This window comes from Drosophila obscura, unplaced genomic scaffold (genome assembly GCF_018151105.1).
Source record: "Drosophila obscura isolate BZ-5 IFL unplaced genomic scaffold, ASM1815110v1 contig_36, whole genome shotgun sequence".
NCBI classification, from domain to species: Eukaryota; Metazoa; Arthropoda; class Insecta; order Diptera; family Drosophilidae; genus Drosophila; species Drosophila obscura.
Genome location: NW_024542824.1, coordinates 720102 through 740744, shown reverse-complemented (window position 1 = coordinate 740744; position 20643 = coordinate 720102). Strand labels below are relative to the sequence as shown.

General features: G+C 43.6%; 3 protein-coding genes across 3 annotated transcripts in view; 2 read left to right on the top strand and 1 right to left on the bottom strand.

The window, feature by feature from the left end:
- LOC121404694 overlaps positions 1-20643 on the bottom strand; it is a 93576-nt gene that overhangs the window by 30200 nt on the left and 42733 nt on the right. The window lies entirely within an intron of this gene.
- LOC111078895 (cellular nucleic acid-binding protein-like) lies at positions 4786-5388 on the top strand. The gene is made up of 2 exons (XM_022373826.2): positions 4786-5277; positions 5333-5388. The coding sequence occupies exons 1-2, from the start codon at positions 4912-4914 to the stop codon at positions 5342-5344; spliced, it is 378 nt and encodes a 125-aa protein (XP_022229518.2). The 5' UTR covers positions 4786-4911; the 3' UTR covers positions 5345-5388.
- LOC121404695 lies at positions 16873-17389 on the top strand. Its single transcript, XM_041594717.1, has 2 exons — positions 16873-17314; positions 17370-17389. The coding sequence occupies exons 1-2, from the start codon at positions 16913-16915 to the stop codon at positions 17379-17381; spliced, it is 414 nt and encodes a 137-aa protein (XP_041450651.1). The 5' UTR covers positions 16873-16912; the 3' UTR covers positions 17382-17389.

The following is a 20643-nucleotide window of genomic DNA, read 5'->3' as shown; positions in this document are numbered from 1 at the left end:
CTAGCGCCATGCAGCGAGCCATGCCTAGAGCCATGTCCGAGATCTTCATCGCCCACGCAAGTCGTCGCTGCGACACAAGAGGCATCACCGAGACTCACCTGTTCATGCGCCAAACGACCACCAGTACCACCTACGTATTACATCAGAGATATGAAACATATCTACCCACGGTCCACACCACACCCATCGTCGCCCACATAAGCGACTACCAACGGAGGATCGAACCGCCCAGCGCCTTCGATACAACTCTCTTACCCGAAGACCCCAGCCAGCCACCTGACTCCGAAATCGCCGATCCGACCGAACATGAGCCCGAACCAGTCCCGGAGCCGTGGCCGCCGGACTTGGCCCCGCAGATCCAAGCATTTACATTCGACAGACCCATCCTACCGAAAGACCCGAATCAAACCTTTGACCCCGGAGCCACCGAAGACGACCCAGAACTACCGACGGATCGTTGGCCACCCGACATAGCACCGCCGATTCAAGAATGCCTGGACAAGGAAGTACCGAAGAAAACCGCCGAGAAAACCATCGTCATATGGGATAATCGACCCACCAAGCAGACACCAACTACAAAGCACCCAGAACCGAAGAAAAACTTCCACGATCACAACAGCAGTAGAAAATATAACGTTACCGACGCCACGTTAAAGTGACGAGATTAACACCGACGAATCCAAAGACTCGGCACAAGCCCAAGGACAGGATAACCCGGTAAAAAGGCGATCCTCAGCACCCGCCAAGCGACGCCACTAATCTCTCCATCACCCACCCGGAAGAAAGGGGGGGTGTAACGAACCATGGTTCTACCCATGGCTCGATACAAACAACTCCCACAGCGACACCTCCACGGTAGGCAGCAACCAAAATTCAACTAAAATATGCAGAACAGAAGAACCATGGCTCTAGCCACGGTTCTCCACCAATAGCGGTGTGTCAGCACCCCGGAAATAAAATAGTCTTAAGCAACGCTCACAATTAATTAAGAACTCTCGACCAACAACTCTACACATTTTTGTCCACACAACAATTTAAAACACCCCACCTCTTGGGACATTTTGCAATCGACGGCCTACATAAGAAATATCATTTGCGTTATTTCACAACAAGTCAAGCTAGCATAAAATTATCGACCTACCGACCCAAATTCAGATATCACCTTTCCCAACTGCAACTGCACCTTCCGGGATGCAGCCTCAGCAAAAACACACTGCCCCACTAACAATTGTCAACGAAGCACCCAGCTTCGACCCACTTACTAGCCCCACATTTATTGTCGTAATCATAAGTCAGCAAGAATTAATTATTTCCGGGTCTCAGGTGCGATCGCCAGCTGCATAAAAGGGCCAAGATCGGCCGAAAGAGTAGGCAGTCCATCAGCCCGAACACAAGACACTGCACTAGGCAGTCCATCAGCCCGAACACAAGATACAGGCAGTCCATCAGCCCAAACACAAGACACTGCACAAGGCAGTCCCTCAGTCGCACACCCAAGACACTGTACTACGCAGTTCCTCAGTCACACACCCAAGACACTGCACAAGGCAGTCCCTCAGTCACACACCCAAGACACTGTACTACGCAGTCCCTCAGTCACACACCCAAGACACTGCACTAGGCAGTCCCTCAGCCCAAACACAAGACACTGCACAACGCAGTCCACCAGCGCACCATACAACTACAAGCCAGAGTAGCAACGTAAAGGAATTAAGTGAATGAATAAATACTGAATAATACAAGAACCACAAAAACTCCCGCATCATCACTTTTCGCTTGCCTACTGCATTTTTCAAGCCAGCCCGACACCTGAAGTCACCTACAAACTACAAATTGTCTTGTAGCGAAAATTTCTCTGCGGAATCCTATATCTTTTGTCTCAAACTCCGTTGCCTCTCCATTCATCAGACTTCTCAGACAACCTTCGTTGATTCTCTTATCGTTTCTACATGTATAAAGTTTCCTAATTTGTTGGCATTTGTTCTTATAATTATACATTTTGTTGTTGTTATAAGCTACAAAATTAGGTGCTATTACAAATTCTGTCTTATTTATGGGTAATGGCAGTATTCTTTCAGTAAATACGTTTTTTTCTTAAAAATTGGTAGGCTTATTGAAAATATTATGTCGGTACCATTCATTATAGCCTTTAGCTCTAAAAATTCATACATGTGTTCCTCTGATGATATCTGCACTCTTTGGTCCTCTAAATTCTGTGTAATTCTCCGTGATTCTTCTTTATTTAATATGAACTTGGGGATTATTCCTACCCTTGCTTCCGTTACTTCGTTAAGGTTCAATGCTATCATGTCTATCGTGATTGAAATTCTGTCAATGTATTCTATCCTATAAATTCTTTTTTCTTCTTCCACAAATGTTTTACTTATCCCGTTTTTATAGTTGTTAACAAAAGAGTTTACCCTAACCTGCTAACCTTCGTTAATATGTTGTGTTTTAAACATTATAATGAACCTATTTTCCATGTTCTGCTGTGTACTTATTTCTTCATTCAACTTTCTCTCCTCTTCCTGTACTCTTCTGATCTCCTGTTCTAATTTTTCCGCATCTTCTGCATCTAGATTTCCTGTGATTGCCTTTACTACCGAACCTAATCCGTTAATCAATCCCCTCTTACTTCGCTTCTTGGGAGATATCGTTTCTATTTTTCCTTTTACCAGATCCAATTTGTTTTGAAGGGCCCTGACTAAATCGTTTGTTTCACTATCTTCTTGTATAGTCCTGAGCGTTTGCTCCAAATGGCCAACGCTCTTTACATATTCCTCTAGTCGGACTATGTGTATGAAGGTTTTATATGTTTGTATTACCCTGGGTGGTCCTAATGTGATTTGCGCAATAGGCTCATCCTTTTTAAACTCCCTGATTTCAAACGTTCCTTTCGTCTCCATCACTGCAACCCATCTGAAATTATTATTGATCATTAGTTTTGGTCACTTTTCTAATTTTCTCATGTGAATTTTCTGTGGTTTTGTTGTGTTTATCATTAAATTATTGTCGGTTGCTACTTTATGTGTGGTGAACCTTGGTATTAGCTTGTCCCGCCTATTTTCTTTTCTAAAAATCGTGTCGTTGGTGTTTACTTCTATTGGGTCCTGCCTATCTTCGTTTGCTGATTTTATTCTTTTAATCTTTTGTTCTTCTACCCTTTCCTTTACTCTTGGGTATATTTCGTTAATTTTTTGGAGATAATCGTGCTCGTTACTGAATGCCACGTTACCCATAAAATTGTGCGTTCTTCCAGTGAACAGCTCGTGTGGCGTAAACTTTGTTGCCGAATGAATCGAGTTGTTGTATGTAATAAATGCTTCCTTCACTATATCTTCGTGTTTTCCTTTTTCTCCACTATTATTATCCTGTAAATTTCTGTTATTGTTGAATGCAATCTTTCGACTGTTGCATTGCTCGAGGATTGTTGAAAGGATATTGTGTGCAGTTCTATCTCATATTGCTTACAAAAATCCTTAAACAGATTGGAAGAAAATTCCACCCCTTGATCGCAAACTATTTTACTAGGGATCCCGAAAAGCGCCATAAAGTCCCTCAATGATGTGACTACGTTTATGCTATCCCTAGCTGGAATTGTGTATCCCCACGCATACCTGGAGAATTTATCGATGACCGTTAAGACGTACTTTTTGTTTACAAAGTATAAATCTATATGCACTATTTGCATTGGTTTGGCCGGGGTTTCTGTTACACTTGTGGTAGGATAACCCCTATCAGCCCCTCTCTATAAGATTAACCCACTGCCAATACGGCAGCACTATCGCATATGAATAACCCCTAAATATAAGGTCACACTAGAGAAAAGACGGAATATACGGCCTCCAGAAAAGACGCTCGGGCATTCGAAAAGAGGCATTAAGAAAAGTAAGACGTGTGCGGCGTAATAAAGAGATACAAAAGTGCATACTCTTGTTTTACTCTCACAATCTCAGAAGTGGGCCTTACTCACAATGTGCGACTTCGAACCAAATCAATTCTCGTCAGCGCAACTAAAAAGGTGGCTGGCTGGACTTGGGCTACCAACTCAAGGCTCCAAAGCCGAACTGATCGCACGCGTAAGCGCAATTTCACCAAACGCACGCGGCGACCCACCAGAAGGTTCGATCGACCAAGTGGAACATCAACAGGCGGCAGGCGAAGCACCAGTTTTAGCGTCGTCGGTCGAGGAAGAGGCAACACCATCAACTCGAGGCATGCAGGAGAAAAATATTCCAAGCATGGGACAGTGGAGCACGGTGGAAGCAGAGTACGTCGCTCTGATGAAATTGCGCGCAGACATTGAAGCAGGAAAAAAACATGCTGCGGCAAATCCATGACGAAATAAACAAGATCGTTCATGTCGGCCAATCCAATGACGTCATCGACGAAGACAACGACTCAGTTAACAGCGACAACGATAACAGTGCTACAGTTAACAGCCCCGAAGTTAACAACACCGTTTGCGCTAACAGCACCAATGTTAATAGCGGCCCGGACACCAGTAATGGAAAAGATGACAATTCAGACGGTGTTGCAAAACGTCAAGACACAAATGTAAACAACATATGCGAATCTCCGACAGCATCGCTTACGTTAGCAAAGGAAGTGACTATGGAATACGACGGGACACAGTGCGCCAAAAACTGGGTCATACAGGTGAAGAACATTGCCCAAATCTACAAACTGGACAACATTACTAAACGAATGCTGCTGATTGCCAAGCTCAAAGGAAACGCTCAGCACTGGCTCCATGCAGATTCCTCGCGCATCTTGGAATCAGCTGATCACCTGTGCGAGCAATTGATCGTGGCATTCGGGGCAACCATCACCAAAGGAGAACTCAGAGACAGGTTCCATAAGCGCCAATGGCTTTATGGAGAAAATTTTGCCACATACTACGAAGAAAAAATGATGTTGGCCAGGAACATCAACATAGACATAGAAGAATTGAAAGAGAAGATAATCGAGGGAATTCCGTCCCCGGGCTTGCGAGATCAGGCTCGCATTCAGTGCTTCTCCGATCCGAAGCAGATTTTGCGTGCTTTTTCGGAGATTCGCCTTCCGGAGCGTATGCAGCATGCCACATCATCACAAGGCCTGGCAAATTCTTCGGCGACCAAGGACCTACGTTGCGCCAACTGCAACTCGCGAGGTCATTTCGCCAAGGACTGTCTCAAACCAAAAAGGGAGCCTGGATCCTGCTACGCCTGTGGGGTATTTGGACATCTGGTCGGACAATGCCCGGAGAGGAAGAGCGTAACATACAATAATTATGTAAGATACTGTAAGATTTTCTTTTGCAACAACATTGTAACACCATTAATTTCAGCGTGCCTCATAGACTCTGGCAGTCCCATATCGTTCATCAAGAAAAGTCTAATCTCTAGAGAAATTCGTTTGGAACCAGTTTTGGAATTATATTTTGGGCTTAATAAAAGCCAATTGAAAACACTTGAAAAAATTTTATGTTATGTTTTGAAAGGAAGAATAAAATGCTATTTTTATTTGAACGTAGTGTCGAACGAGTCTATGAGTCATGGTGTGGTTCTTGGCAGAAATTTTATGAATGCATGCGACTTAAACTTGGACTTAAGTACTTTAAAAATGGTTACGTTAGACGCTTTGAATTCGGAAGCCAATGATCATTTAAGTGAAAATCCAGCAATTCCGATTGAAAATGATAAAATGCAAATCAAAACGGTTGGAAAACATACTAGTATAATTAGTAGTACAAAGAGTAGAGAAAATTCAGATAAAATAGTTATAGATGAGGTAATCAAAATAGATAATGGTAATGAAATTGTTAGTGATACCGTTAGTGAGGAAGTTAGTGCAATTGTTAGTGAAACCGTTAGTGAAGGAGTTAGTGAAATTGTAAGTGATACTATTAGTAAAGAGGTAAACGAAATTGTTAGTAAAACCGTTAGTAACGTTGTTAGAGAAACAGGAGTAATTAATGAAATGTTTGCTGAAGAGTTTAGCGATTCTACCAGACCAAAAAATTCTAAAAATAAAACACTCAATTCGATAAATAACGATGCGATGGTTATGAATGAAATCCTTAAAAACAAAGCTGATGACACATACAATGATATTATTGTTCCAGACATCTTTAATATCAATTATATGGAAGATGAAAAAGTTGATTACATCTGCGGGGAGAACATAAGTCATAGGCTTAAGTGTCAACGAAGGCAAATAATCGAAGACTATTACGTAAAGACGGTAAAACCAAAAGAACCTTTAGTCAAATGCGAGATAAAACTTAACTTAGAGAAATCAAAACCTTTTAGTTGTGCTCCAAGGCGCCTATCATATACCGAGAAAGATAAACTGCAAACATTGTTAGATGAATACGCTTCACCTATCGTACTAGTCAAAAAGAAAACGGGGGATTTAAGGTTGTGTATAGACTTTAGAAAACTCAACAAGACCTTGATTAAGGACAACTATCCCATACCCCTCATCGATGATCTGCTGGACAAATTAGCCAACAAAAGAGTCTTTACGAAACTTGATCTCAAAAATGGTTATTTCCATGTATTCGTTAATGAGGAATCGATTAGATATACATCGTTCGTGACACCTTTAGGACAATTCGAGTTCCTTAGAATGCCACAGGGACTGAAAACGGCATCAGCCGTGTTTCAGAGGTTTGTTAATAAAATATTCGATGATTTAATTAGGGATGACAAAGTTATTGTATATATGGACGACATCATGGTAGCCAGCAAAGATACGCAGGAACACTTAGAAACGCTAAAAGAAGTCTTTATTAGGTTGGCTCAAAACAAATTAGAATTGCGTATAGACAAATGTGAGTTTTTACAATCTAATATCAAATATCTGGGGTTCACAATCAACGGACAAGGTATAAGGGCAGATGAAAAAGGATTAGAAGCAATCAAAAACTTTCCAATCCCGAATAAGATACAGGTGGTACAAAGTTTTCTTGGCTTATGATCCTATTTCAGGAGATTTATTTTAGCACTTTATAATCATAAAGACGAGATAGAATTGCATTGTGATTCAAGCGCTCTTGGTTTCGGGGCAGTGCTACTTCAGAAGAAAGACGACGGAAAACTGCATCCAATCTTTTATTTTTCTAAGCGTACAACTGCAGCGGAATCAAAATATCACAGCTTTGAGCTGGAGACAATGGCAATTATTTACGCACTACGCAGGTTTCTCATATATTTATATGGAAAACGTTTCAAGATCGTTACTGACTGTAATTCACTAACGCTAACGCTCAACAAAATTGAGCTCAACCCGCGTATTGCTAGATGGGCTTTAGATCTGCAAAGTTATGATTATGAGCTGAGCCATAGAGAAGGCAGCACGTAGCAGCACGTAGATGCGCTAAGTAGATGCACAAACATTCTCATTGTAGAAACAAACACGTTTGAAGACAACTTAGTTATTTGCCAAGCCAAGGACCAAATAGTTAGAAATATCAAACAACAGTTAGAAGAAAATGAACACAAGTTTTTTGAAATGAGAAATGGTGTAGTTTACAGGAAAAGCAATGACGGAAGATTATTATTCTATGTTCCAACCGAAATGGAAGATCACGTGTTATACAAATATCATAACGAATTAGGACATATAGGCAGAGACAAAATGATGAATATAATAGGCAAAAGCTATTGGTTTCCAAACGTAAAAGAAAAATGCTCCGGTCATATTGAAAATTGTTTGAAATGCGTAGCGTTTTCGCCTAAAACAGGAAAAGAAGGATTTTTACACTCCATTCCAAAAGGAAATAAGCCATTTGAACTAATCCACATCGATCACTACGGTCCGGTTGATTCAGGAAGATCAAAAAAGCACATCTTAGTAGTAATTGATGCTTTCACAAAGTTTGTGCGCTTATATGCAACAAAAACAACGAATACACGGGAGGTCATCGCTTCGTTAAAAGACTATTTTAGAGCATACAGCAAACCCAAATGCATAATTTCAGATCGAGGAAGTTGTTTCACATCAAACGAGTTCGATGAGTTCTTGACAGAGACTGATATTAAACACACTAAAATCGCAACAGGATCGCCACAAGCGAATGGTCAGGTGGAAAGAGTCAACAGAAGCATTGGACCAATGATAGCAAAATTAGTGGAGCCAGAAAAGGGTATACATTGGGATGTAGTGATAGACAAAGTAGAATATGCATTAAATAACACGCAGCATCGAAGCACAAAACAAGTTCCGTGTAAACTATTATTCGGCATAGAACAGAGAGGAAAAATAGTAGACGAATTAAAAGAAAAACTAGAACAGTTGAATGATGTACAAGAAAGCAAAGATTTAACAGAACTAAGAGAGGAAGCGGCGAAAAATATAGAAATAGCCCAAGCATACAACAAAAAGCAACATGACAAAGAAACCGAAAGAATATAAAGAAGGAGACTATGTGATGGTAAAAAATTTTGATTGCACAGTAGGAGCATCTAAAAAATTAATTCCCAAAAACAAAGGGCCTTACGTAATCGAAAAAGTATTAAGAAATGACAGGTTTTTGTTAAAAGACGTAGAAGGTTTTCAAGTATCCCGTAACCCGTATCAAGGTGTTTGGAGTATTCAAAACATAAAACACTGGATAGGCAATAAAAATAAATGTTAATATATAAGTAAAACTGTAATATACTAAGTACAAGAAAAAACTGTAAACTATTGTAAAACTCCCGTATATCTAAGTGAATCAGGTGATCCAACAGTCAGGATGGCCGAGTTGTGGTAGGATAACCCCTATCAGCCCCTCTCTATAAGATTAACCCACTGCCAATACGGCAGCACTATCGCATATGAATAACCCCTAAATATAAGGTCACACTAGAGAAAAGACGGAATATACGGCCTCCAGAAAAGACGCTCGGGCATTCGAAAAGAGGCATTAAGAAAAGTAAGAAGTGTGCGGCGTAATAAAGAGATACAAAAGTGCATACTCCTGTTTTACTCTCACAATCTCAGAAGTGGGCCTTACTCACAATGTGCGACTTCGAACCAAATCAATTCTCGTCAGCGCAACTAAAAAGGTGGCTGGCTGGACTTGGGCTACCAACTCAAGGCTCCAAAGCCGAACTGATCGCACGCGTAAGCGCAATTTCACCAAACGCACGCGGCGACCCACCAGAAGGTTCGATCGACCAAGTGGAACATCAACAGGCGGCAGGCGAAGCACCAGTTTTAGCGTCGTCGGTCGAGGAAGAGGCAACACCATCAACTCGAGGCATGCAGGAGAAAAATATTCCAAGCATGGGACAGTGGAGCACGGTGGAAGCAGAGTACGTCGCTCTGATGAAATTGCGCGCAGACATTGAAGCAGGAAAAAACATGCTGCGGCAAATCCATGACGAAATAAACAAGATCGTTCATGTCGGCCAATCCAATGACGTCATCGACGAAGACAACGACTCAGTTAACAGCGACAACGATAACAGTGCTACAGTTAACAGCCCCGAAGTTAACAACACCGTTTTCGCTAACAGCACCAATGTTAATAGCGGCCCGGACACCAGTAATGGAAAAGACGACAATTCAGACGGTGTTGCAAAACGTCAAGACACAAATGTAAACAACATATGCGAATCTCCGACAGCATCGCTTACGTTAGCAAAGGAAGTGACTATGGAATACGACGGGACACAGTGCGCCAAAAACTGGGTCATACAGGTGAAGAACATTGCCCAAATCTACAAACTGGACAACATTACTAAACGAATGCTGCTGATTGCCAAGCTCAAAGGAAACGCTCAGCACTGGCTCCATGCAGATTCCTCGCGCATCTTGGAATCAGCTGATCACCTGTGCGAGCAATTGATCGTGGCATTCGGGGCAACCATCACCAAAGGAGAACTCAGAGACAGGTTCCATAAGCGCCAATGGCTTTATGGAGAAAATTTTGCCACATACTACGAAGAAAAAATGATGTTGGCCAGGAACATCAACATAGACATAGAAGAATTGAAAGAGAAGATAATCGAGGGAATTCCGTCCCCGGGCTTGCGAGATCAGGCTCGCATTCAGTGCTTCTCCGATCCGAAGCAGATTTTGCGTGCTTTTTCGGAGATTCGCCTTCCGGAGCGTATGCAGCATGCCACATCATCACAAGGCCTGGCAAATTCTTCGGGGACCAAGGACCTACGTTGCGCCAACTGCAACTCGCGAGGTCATTTCGCCAAGGACTGTCTCAAACCAAAAAGGGAGCCTGGATCCTGCTACGCCTGTGGGGTATTTGGACATCTGGTCGGACAATGCCCGGAGAGGAAGAGCGTAACATACAATAATTATGTAAGATACTGTAAGATTTTCTTTTGCAACAATATCGTAACACCATTAATTTCAGAGTGCCTCATAGACTCTGGCAAAAACACACTGCCCCACTAACAATTGTCAACGAAGCACCCAGCTTCGACCCACTTACTAGCCCCACATTTATAGTCGTAATCATAAGTCAGCAAGAATTAATTATTTCCGGGTCTCAGGTGCGATCGCCAGCTGCATAAAAGGGCCAAGATCGGCCGAAAGAGTAGGCAGTCCATCAGCCCGAACACAAGACACTGCACTAGGCAGTCCATCAGCCCGAACACAAGACACTGCACTAGGCAGTCCATCAGCCCGAACACAAGATACAGGCAGTCCATCAGCCCAAACACAAGACACTGCACAAGGCAGTCCCTCAGTCACACACCCAAGACACTGTACTACGCAGTCCCTCAGTCACACACCCAAGACACTGCACAAGGCAGTCCCTCAGTCACACACCCAAGACACTGCACTAGGCAGTCCCTCAGCCCAAACACAAGACACTGCACAACGCAGTCCACCAGCGCACCATACAACTACAAGCCAGAGTAGCAACGTAAAGGAATTAAGTGAATGAATAAATACTAAATAATACAAGAACCACAAAAACTCCCGCATCATCACTTTTCGCTTGCCTACTGCATTTTTCAAGCCAGCCCGACACCTGAAGTCACCTACAAACTACAAATTGTCTTGTAGCGGACCCTGGACAGACTGATGCTTACCTCTGCCTGAAATAGGACCTCACAAGTGGCGCCCGAGCAGGGACTTTTTGGTGACTTTAAGGAGACTAACACCTTAATACGGAGCTTTGTGGAGTAAAGAACCACGGCCACTGAAAGAGACTAGGCTAGCAAGGATCAATAACCGTCAAGCACAAAACGCAAAATCCGGTCGCAAGCAGAAATACCACCAGCAACACGTAAGTCAGTGATACTAACCACAGAAACACACCATGGAAGCCCACGGAGCCGGTCAACCCGACGAATTTTGCCCGGAGGGACACCATACCAATCCAGGAGTCACCACCGGCTGGATCTACAAACTGCGGCGGGACGAGCTGGAAACCCTGGCCGAGGAATTCGGATTTGGCCACGAAGGAACAGTCGAGGAACGACGAAAGAGATTCGCCACATTAGTCGCCGGAACACTCTCGCAGGACGCCTGGGTTCGACTAGGAGACCTTGAACGGCAATACGCCAAACCTGCAGGACGCTCCAGGTCACCCATCCCCACCACTCCTAGGACATCTGACCAGCGGAAAACCGACCCAAAAGTCGGGTTACAAGTCCCCACCGCGTCCGAATACAGCACACCTGGCCCACCACGGGCCAGGTACACCACCATTTCTTACAAGCGAATGGTCAGGTGGAAAGAGTCAACAGAAGCATTGGACCAATGATAGCGAAATTAGTGGAGCCAGAAAAGGGTATACATTGGGATGTAGTGTAGTGCATCGAAGCACAAAACAAGTTCCGTGTAAACTATTATTCGGCATAGAACAGAGAGGAAAAAATAGTAGACGAATTAAAAGAAAAACTAGAACAGTTGAATGATGTACAAGAAAGCAAAGATTTAACAGAACTAAGAGAGGAAGCGGCGAAAAATATAGAAATAGCCCAAGCATACAACAAAAAGCAACATGACAAAGAAACCGAAAGAATATAAAGAAGGAGACTATGTGATGGTAAAAAATTTTGATTGCACAGTAGGAGCATCTAAAAAATTAATTCCCAAAAACAAAGGGCCTTACGTAATCGAAAAAGTATTAAGAAATGACAGGTTTTTGTTAAAAGACGTAGAAGGTTTTCAAGTATCCCGTAACCCGTATCAAGGTGTTTGGAGTATTCAAAACATAAAACACTGGATAGGCAATAAAAATAAATGTTAATATATAAGTAAAACTGTAATATACTAAGTACAAGAAAAAACTGTAAGCTATTGTAAAACTCCCGTATATCTAAGTGAATCAGGTGATCCAACAGTCAGGATGGCCGAGTTGTGGTAGGATAACCCCTATCAGCCCCTCTCTATAAGATTAACCCACTGCCAATACGGCAGCACTATCGCATATGAATAACCCCTAAATATAAGGTCACACTAGAGAAAAGACGGAATATACGGCCTCCAGAAAAGACGCTCGGGCATTCGAAAAGAGGCATTAAGAAAAGTAAGACGTGTGCGGCGTAATAAAGAGATACAAAAGTGCATACTCCTGTTTTACTCTCACAATCTCAGAAGTGGGCCTTACTCACAATGTGCGACTTCGAACCAAATCAATTCTCGTCAGCGCAACTAAAAAGGTGGCTGGCTAGACTTGGGCTACCAACTCAAGGCTCCAAAGCCGAACTGATCGCACGCGTAAGCGCAATTTCACCAAACGCACGCGGCGACCCACCAGAAGGTTCGATCGACCAAGTGGAACATCAACAGGCGGCAGGCGAAGCACCAGTTTTAGCGTCGTCGGTCGAGGAAGAGGCAACACCATCAACTCGAGGCATGCAGGAGAAAAATATTCCAAGCATGGGACAGTGGAGCACGGTGGAAGCAGAGTACGTCGCTCTGATGAAATTGCGCGCAGACATTGAAGCAGGAAAAAACATGCTGCGGCAAATCCATGACGAAATAAACAAGATCGTTCATGTCGGCCAATCCAATGACGTCATCGACGAAGACAACGACTCAGTTAACAGCGACAACGATAACAGTGCTACAGTTAACAGCCCCGAAGTTAACAACACCGTTTGCGCTAACAGCACCAATGTTAATAGCGGCCCGGACACCAGTAATGGAAAAGATGACAATTCAGACGGTGTTGCAAAACGTCAAGACACAAATGTAAACAACATATGCGAATCTCCGACAGCATACGACGGGACACAGTGCGCCAAAAACTGGGTCATACAGGTGAAGAACATTGCCCAAATCTACAAACTGGACAACATTACTAAACGAATGCTGCTGATTGCCAAGCTCAAAGGAAACGCTCAGCGCTGGCTCCATGCAGATTCCTCGCGCATCTTGGAATCAGCTGATCACCTGTGCGAGCAATTGATCGTGGCATTCGGGGCAACCATCACCAAAGGAGAACTCAGAGACAGGTTCCATAAGCGCCAATGGCTTTATGGAGAAAATTTTGCCACATACTACGAAGAAAAAATGATGTTGGCCAGGAACATCAACATAGACATAGAAGAATTGAAAGAGAAGATAATCGAGGGAATTCCGTCCCCGGGCTTGCGAGATCAGGCTCGCATTCAGTGCTTCTCCGATCCGAAGCAGATTTTGCGTGCTTTTTCGGAGATTCGCCTTCCGGAGCGTATGCAGCATGCCACATCATCACAAGGCCTGGCAAATTCTTCGGCGACCAAGGACCTACGTTGCGCCAACTGCAACTCGCGAGGTCATTTCGCCAAGGACTGTCTCAAACCAAAAAGGGAGCCTGGATCCTGCTACGCCTGTGGGGTATTTGGACATCTGGTCGGACAATGCCCGGAGAGGAAGAGCGTAACATACAATAATTATGTAAGATACTGTAAGATTTTCTTTTGCAACAATATCGTAACACCATTAATTTCAGCGTGCCTCATAGACTCTGGCAAAAACACCTGCCCCACTAACAATTGTCAACGAAGCACCCAGCTTCGACCCACTTACTAGCCCCACATTTATAGTCGTAATCATAAGTCAGCAAGAATTAATTATTTCCGGGTCTCAGGTGCGATCGCCAGCTGCATAAAAGGGCCAAGATCGGCCGAAAGAGTAGGCAGTCCATCAGCCCGAACACAAGACACTGCACTAGGCAGTCCATCAGCCCGAACACAAGACACTGCACTAGGCAGTCCATCAGCCCGAACACAAGATACAGGCAGTCCATCAGCCCAAACACAAGACACTGCACAAGGCAGTCCCTCAGTCACACACCCAAGACACTGTACTACGCAGTCCCTCAGTCACACACCCAAGACACTGCACTAGGCAGTCCCTCAGCCCAAACACAAGACACTGCACAACGCAGTCCACCAGCGCACCATACAACTACAAGCCAGAGTAGCAACGTAAAGGAATTAAGTGAATGAATAAATACTAAATAATACAAGAACCACAAAAACTCCCGCATCATCACTTTTCGCTTGCCTACTGCATTTTTCAAGCCAGCCCGACACCTGAAGTCACCTACAAACTACAAATTGTCTTGTAGCGGACCCTGGACAGACTGATGCTTACCTCTGCCTGAAATAGGACCTCACAAGTGGCGCCCGAGCAGGGACTTTTTGGTGACTTTAAGGAGACTAACACCTTAATACGGAGCTTTGTGGAGTAAAGAACCACGGCCACTGAAAGAGACTAGGCTAGCAAGGATCAATAACCGTCAAGCACAAAACGCAAAATCCGGTCGCAAGCAGAAATACCACCAGCAACACGTAAGTCAGTGATACTAACCACAGAAACACACCATGGAAGCCCACGGAGCCGGTCAACCCGACGAATTTTGCCCGGAGGGACACCATACCAATCCAGGAGTCACCACCGGCTGGATCTACAAACTGCGGCGGGACGAGCTGGAAACCCTGGCCGAGGAATTCGGATTTGGCCACGAAGGAACAGTCGAGGAACGACGAAAGAGATTCGCCACATTAGTCGCCGGAACACTCTCGCAGGACGCCTGGGTTCGACTAGGAGACCTTGAACGGCAATACGCCAAGCCTGCAGGACGCTCCAGGTCACCCATCCCCACCACTCCTAGGACATCTGACCAGCGGAAAACCGACCCAAAAGTCGGGTTACAAGTCCCCACCGCGTCCGAATACAGCACACCTGGCCCACCACGGGCCAGGTACACCACCATTTCTTACAAGCGAATGGTCAGGTGGAAAGAGTCAACAGAAGCATTGGACCAATGATAGCGAAATTAGTGGAGCCAGAAAAGGGTATACATTGGGATGTAGTGCATCGAAGCACAAAACAAGTTCCGTGTAAACTATTATTCGGCATAGAACAGAGAGGAAAAATAGTAGACGAATTAAAAGAAAAACTAGAACAGTTGAATGATGTACAAGAAAGCAAAGATTTAACAGAACTAAGAGAGGAAGCGGCGAAAAATATAGAAATAGCCCAAGCATACAACAAAAAGCAACATGACAAAGAAACCGAAAGAATATAAAGAAGGAGACTATGTGATGGTAAAAAATTTTGATTGCACAAAAAAAATCCCAAAAACAAAGGGCCTTACGTAATCGAAAAAGTATTAAGAAATGACAGGTTTTTGTTAAAAGACGTAGAAGGTTTTCAAGTATCCCGTAACCCGTATCAAGGTGTTTGGAGTATTCAAAACATAAAACACTGGATAGGCAATAAAAATAAATGTTAATATATAAGTAAAACTGTAATATACTAAGTACAAGAAAAAACTGTAAACTATTGTAAAACTCCCGTATATCTAAGTGAATCAGGTGATCCAACAGTCAGGATGGCCGAGTTGTGGTAGGATAACCCCTATCAGCCCCTCTCTATAAGATTAACCCACTGCCAATACGGCAGCACTATCGCATATGAATAACCCCTAAATATAAGGTCACACTAGAGAAAAGACGGAATATACGGCCTCCAGAAAAGACGCTCGGGCATTCGAAAAGAGGCATTAAGAAAAGTAAGACGTGTGCGGCGTAATAAAGAGATACAAAAGTGCATACTCCTGTTTTACTCTCACAATCTCAGAAGTGGGCCTTACTCACAATGTGCGACTTCGAACCAAATCAATTCTCGTCAGCGCAACTAAAAAGGTGGCTGGCTGGACTTGGGCTACCAACTCAAGGCTCCAAAGCCGAACTGATCGCACGCGTAAGCGCAATTTCACCAAACGCACGCGGCGACCCACCAGAAGGTTCGATCGACCAAGTGGAACATCAACAGGCGGCAGGCGAAGCACCAGTTTTAGCGTCGTCGGTCGAGGAAGAGGCAACACCATCAACTCGAGGCATGCAGGAGAAAAATATTCCAAGCATGGGACAGTGGAGCACGGTGGAAGCAGAGTACGTCGCTCTGATGAAATTGCGCGCAGACATTGAAGCAGGAAAAAACATGCTGCGGCAAATCCATGACGAAATAAACAAGATCGTTCATGTCGGCCAATCCAATGACGTCATCGACGAAGACAACGACTCAGTTAACAGCGACAACGATAACAGTGCTACAGTTAACAGCCCCGAAGTTAACAACACCGTTTGCGCTAACAGCACCAATGTTAATAGCGGCCCGGACACCAGTAATGGAAAAGATGACAATTCAGACGGTGTTGCAAAACGTCAAGACACAAATGTAAACAACATATGCGAATCTCCGACAGCATACGACGGGACACAGTGCGCCAAAAACTGGGTCATACAGGTGAAGAACATTGCCCAAATCTACAAACTGGACAACATTACTAAACGAATGCTGCTGATTGCCAAGCTCAAAGGAAACGCTCAGCGCTGGCTCCATGCAGATTCCTCGCGCATCTTGGAATCAGCTGATCACCTGTGCGAGCAATTGATCGTGGCATTCGGGGCAACCATCACCAAAGCAGAACTCAGAGACAGGTTCCATAAGCGCCAATGGCTTTATGGAGAAAATTTTGCCACATACTACGAAGAAAAAAATGATGTTGGCCAGGAACATCAACATAGACATAGAAGAATTGAAAGAGAAGATAATCGAGGGAATTCCGTCCCCGGGCTTGCGAGATCAGGCTCGCATTCAGTGCTTCTCCGATCCGAAGCAGATTTTGCGTGCTTTTTCGGAGATTCGCCTTCCGGAGCGTATGCAGCATGCCACATCATCACAAGGCCTGGCAAATTCTTCGGGGACCAAGGACCTACGTTGCGCCAACTGCAACTCGCGAGGTCATTTCGCCAAGGACTGTCTCAAACCAAAAAGGGAGCCTGGATCCTGCTACGCCTGTGGGGTATTTGGACATCTGGTCGGACAATGCCCGGAGAGGAAGAGCGTAACATACAATAATTATGTAAGATACTGTAAGATTTTCTTTTGCAACAATATCGTAACACCATTAATTTCAGCGTGCCTCATAGACTCTGGCAAAAACACACTGCCCCACTAACAATTGTCAACGAAGCACCCAGCTTCGACCCACTTACTAGCCCCACATTTATAGTCGTAATCAAAAGCAAAAATTAATTATTTCCGGGTCTCAGGTGCGATCGCCAGCTGCATAAAAGGGCCAAGATCGGCCGAAAGAGTAGGCAGTCCATCAGCCCGAACACAAGACACTGCACTAGGCAGTCCATCAGCCCGAACACAAGACACTGCACTAGGCAGTCCATCAGCCCGAACACAAGATACAGGCAGTCCATCAGCCCAAACACAAGACACTGCACAAGGCAGTCCCTCAGTCACACACCCAAGACACTGTACTACGCAGTCCCTCAGTCACACACCCAAGACACTGCACAAGGCAGTCCCTCAGTCACACACCCAAGACACTGCACTAGGCAGTCCCTCAGCCCAAACACAAGACACTGCACAACGCAGTCCACCAGCGCACCATACAACTACAAGCCAGAGTAGCAACGTAAAGGAATTAAGTGAATGAATAAATACTAAATAATACAAGAACCACAAAAACTCCCGCATCATCACTTTTCGCTTGCCTACTGCATTTTTCAAGCCAGCCCGACACCTGAAGTCACCTACAAACTGCAAATTGTCTCGTAGCGGACCCTGGACAGACTGATGCTTACCTCAGCCTGAAATAGGACCTCACACGGTTAAGATTCCTTGGGAGATTTGTCGTATGAGGTGGTTTGCGGAATAAAGTACACCCGGAGTGGTTGAGTTTCAAATGTATTCTGATTCTATATTTCGTTTTTAGGTTTTCAACTTAATTACAATTTGCTGGCCTTGCTCTTTTGGCCGGCAGAGAATCTGCTTACTCTCCATTCCTCAATCGGAACGGATGTTTCGTTGCTGAGGTCTGATATTTGTTTGTGTAAGTTGAGCCGGTGCAACTTTGTTGCAGAGTCGACGTTGTTGACGTTAGAGCCTGCTATACTAGCCGAAGTGGTTTCGGCGGGGCGAGGGTGAGGGTAGGTGCTGAGGTGGTAACTCCTCCCCCCTCGGTCCGAGCTACCGACCATAACGGAGGAATGGTTGGTGCGAAGGTGGGAGTTGGTGTGGACGTGGGGTTCGAAGTAGTTGTTGCGTAAATGGTCGTCCTTTTTGAAAACTAAACGGTGCATATCGCACCCACCAGTAGTACTCCGAGAGCTGCATACGTTGTTGTAGCCTGTACCACCATTCCGGATCGCATTCTTCCGATTTCCAAGTTAGTTTTGATGTCCTCCATCTTGAGTTCGTGGACCCCCAATTCTTGAGTTGTTCGGTTTTTCTTCAAAGACGTTATCTGTGGAATCTCGAGCTTCATGTGTCCCACTTCTAGCTGCTCTACTGCCTCGTATTGGATGTTGTTAACTACTGTTCCGCATTCGTTGAAAATGATCATTGCTGACCCGCTGAATATTTCTTCTGGTCCGCAATCCGTTTGTATCTTCTCTTTCTCGCCATTGAAAATTGCGATATATCCTTTTTCCGGTTCGAAAATTTCTCTGCGGAATCCTATATCTTTTGTCTCAAACTCCGTTGCCTCTCCATTCATCAGACTTCTCAGACAACCTTCGTTGATTCTCTTATCGTTTCTACATGTATAAAGTTTCCTTATTTGTTGGCATTTGTTCTTATAATAATACATTTTGTTGTTGTTATAAGCTACAAAATTAGGTGCTATTACAAATTCTGTCTTATTTATGGGTAATGGCAGTATTCTTTTCAGTAAATACGTTTTTTTCTTAAAAATTGGTAGGCTTATTGAAAATATTATGTCGGTACCATTCATTATAGCCTTTAGCTCTAAAAATTCATACATGTGTTCCTCTGATGATATCTGCACTCTTTGGTCCTCTAAATTCTGTGTAATTCTCCGTGATTCTTCTTTATTTAATATGAACTTGGGGATTATTCCTACCCTTGCTTCCGTTACTTCGTTAAGGTTCAATGCTATCATGTCTATCGTGATTGAAATTCTGTCAATGTATTCTATCCTATAAATTCTTTTGTCTTCTTCCACAAATGTTTTACTTATCCCGTTTTTATAGTTGTTAACAAAAGAGTTTACCCTAACCTGCTAACCTTCGTTAATATGTTGTGTTTTAAACATTATAATGAACCTATTTTCCATGTTCTGCTGTGTACTTATTTCTTCATTCAACTTTCTCTCCTCTTCCTGTACTCTTCTGATCTCCTGTTCTAATTTTTCCGCATCTTCTGCATCTAGATTTCCTGTGATTGCCTTTACTACCGAACCTAATCCGTTAATCAATCCCCTCTTACTTCGCTTCTTGGGAGATATCGTTTCTATTTTTCCTTTTACCAGATCCAATTTGTTTTGAAGGGCCCTGACTAAATCCTTTGTTTCACTATCTTCTTGTATAGTCCTGAGCATTTGCTCCAAATGGCCAACGCTCTTTACATATTCCTCTAGTCGGACTATGTGTATGAAGGTTTTATATGTTTGTATTACCCTGGGTGGTCCTAATGTGATTTGCGCAATAGGCTCATACTTTTTAAACTTCCTGATTTCAAACGTTCCTTTCGTCTCCATCACTGCAACCCATCTGAAATTATTATTGATCATTAGTTTTGGTCACTTTTCTAATTTTCTCATGTGAATTTTCTGTGGTTTTGTTGTGTTTATCATTAAATTATTGTCGGTTGCTACTTTATGTGTGGTGAACCTTGGTATTAGCTTGTCCCGCCTATTTTCTTTTCTAAAAATCGTGTCGTTGGTGTTTACTTCTATTGGGTCCTGCCTATCTTCGTTTGCTGATTTTATTCTTTTAATCTTTTGTTCTTCTACCCTTTCCTTTACTCTTGGGTATATTTCGTTAATTTTTTGGAGATAATCGTGCTCGTTACTGAATGCCACGTTACCCATAAAATTGTGCGTTCTTCCAGTGAACAGCTCGTGTGGCGTAAACTTTGTTGCCGAATGAATCGAGTTGTTGTATGTAATAAATGCTTCCTTCACTATATCTTCGTGTTTTCCTTTTTCTCCACTATTATTATCCTGTAAATTTCTGTTATTGTTGAATGCAATCTTTCGACTGTTGCATTGCTCGAGGATTGTTGAAAGGATATTGTGTGCAGTTCTATCTCATATTGCTTACAAAAATCCTTAAACAGATTGGAAGAAAATTCCACCCCTTGATCGCAAACTATTTTACTAGGGATCCCGAAAAGCGCCATAAAGTCCCTCAATGATGTGACTACGTTTATGCT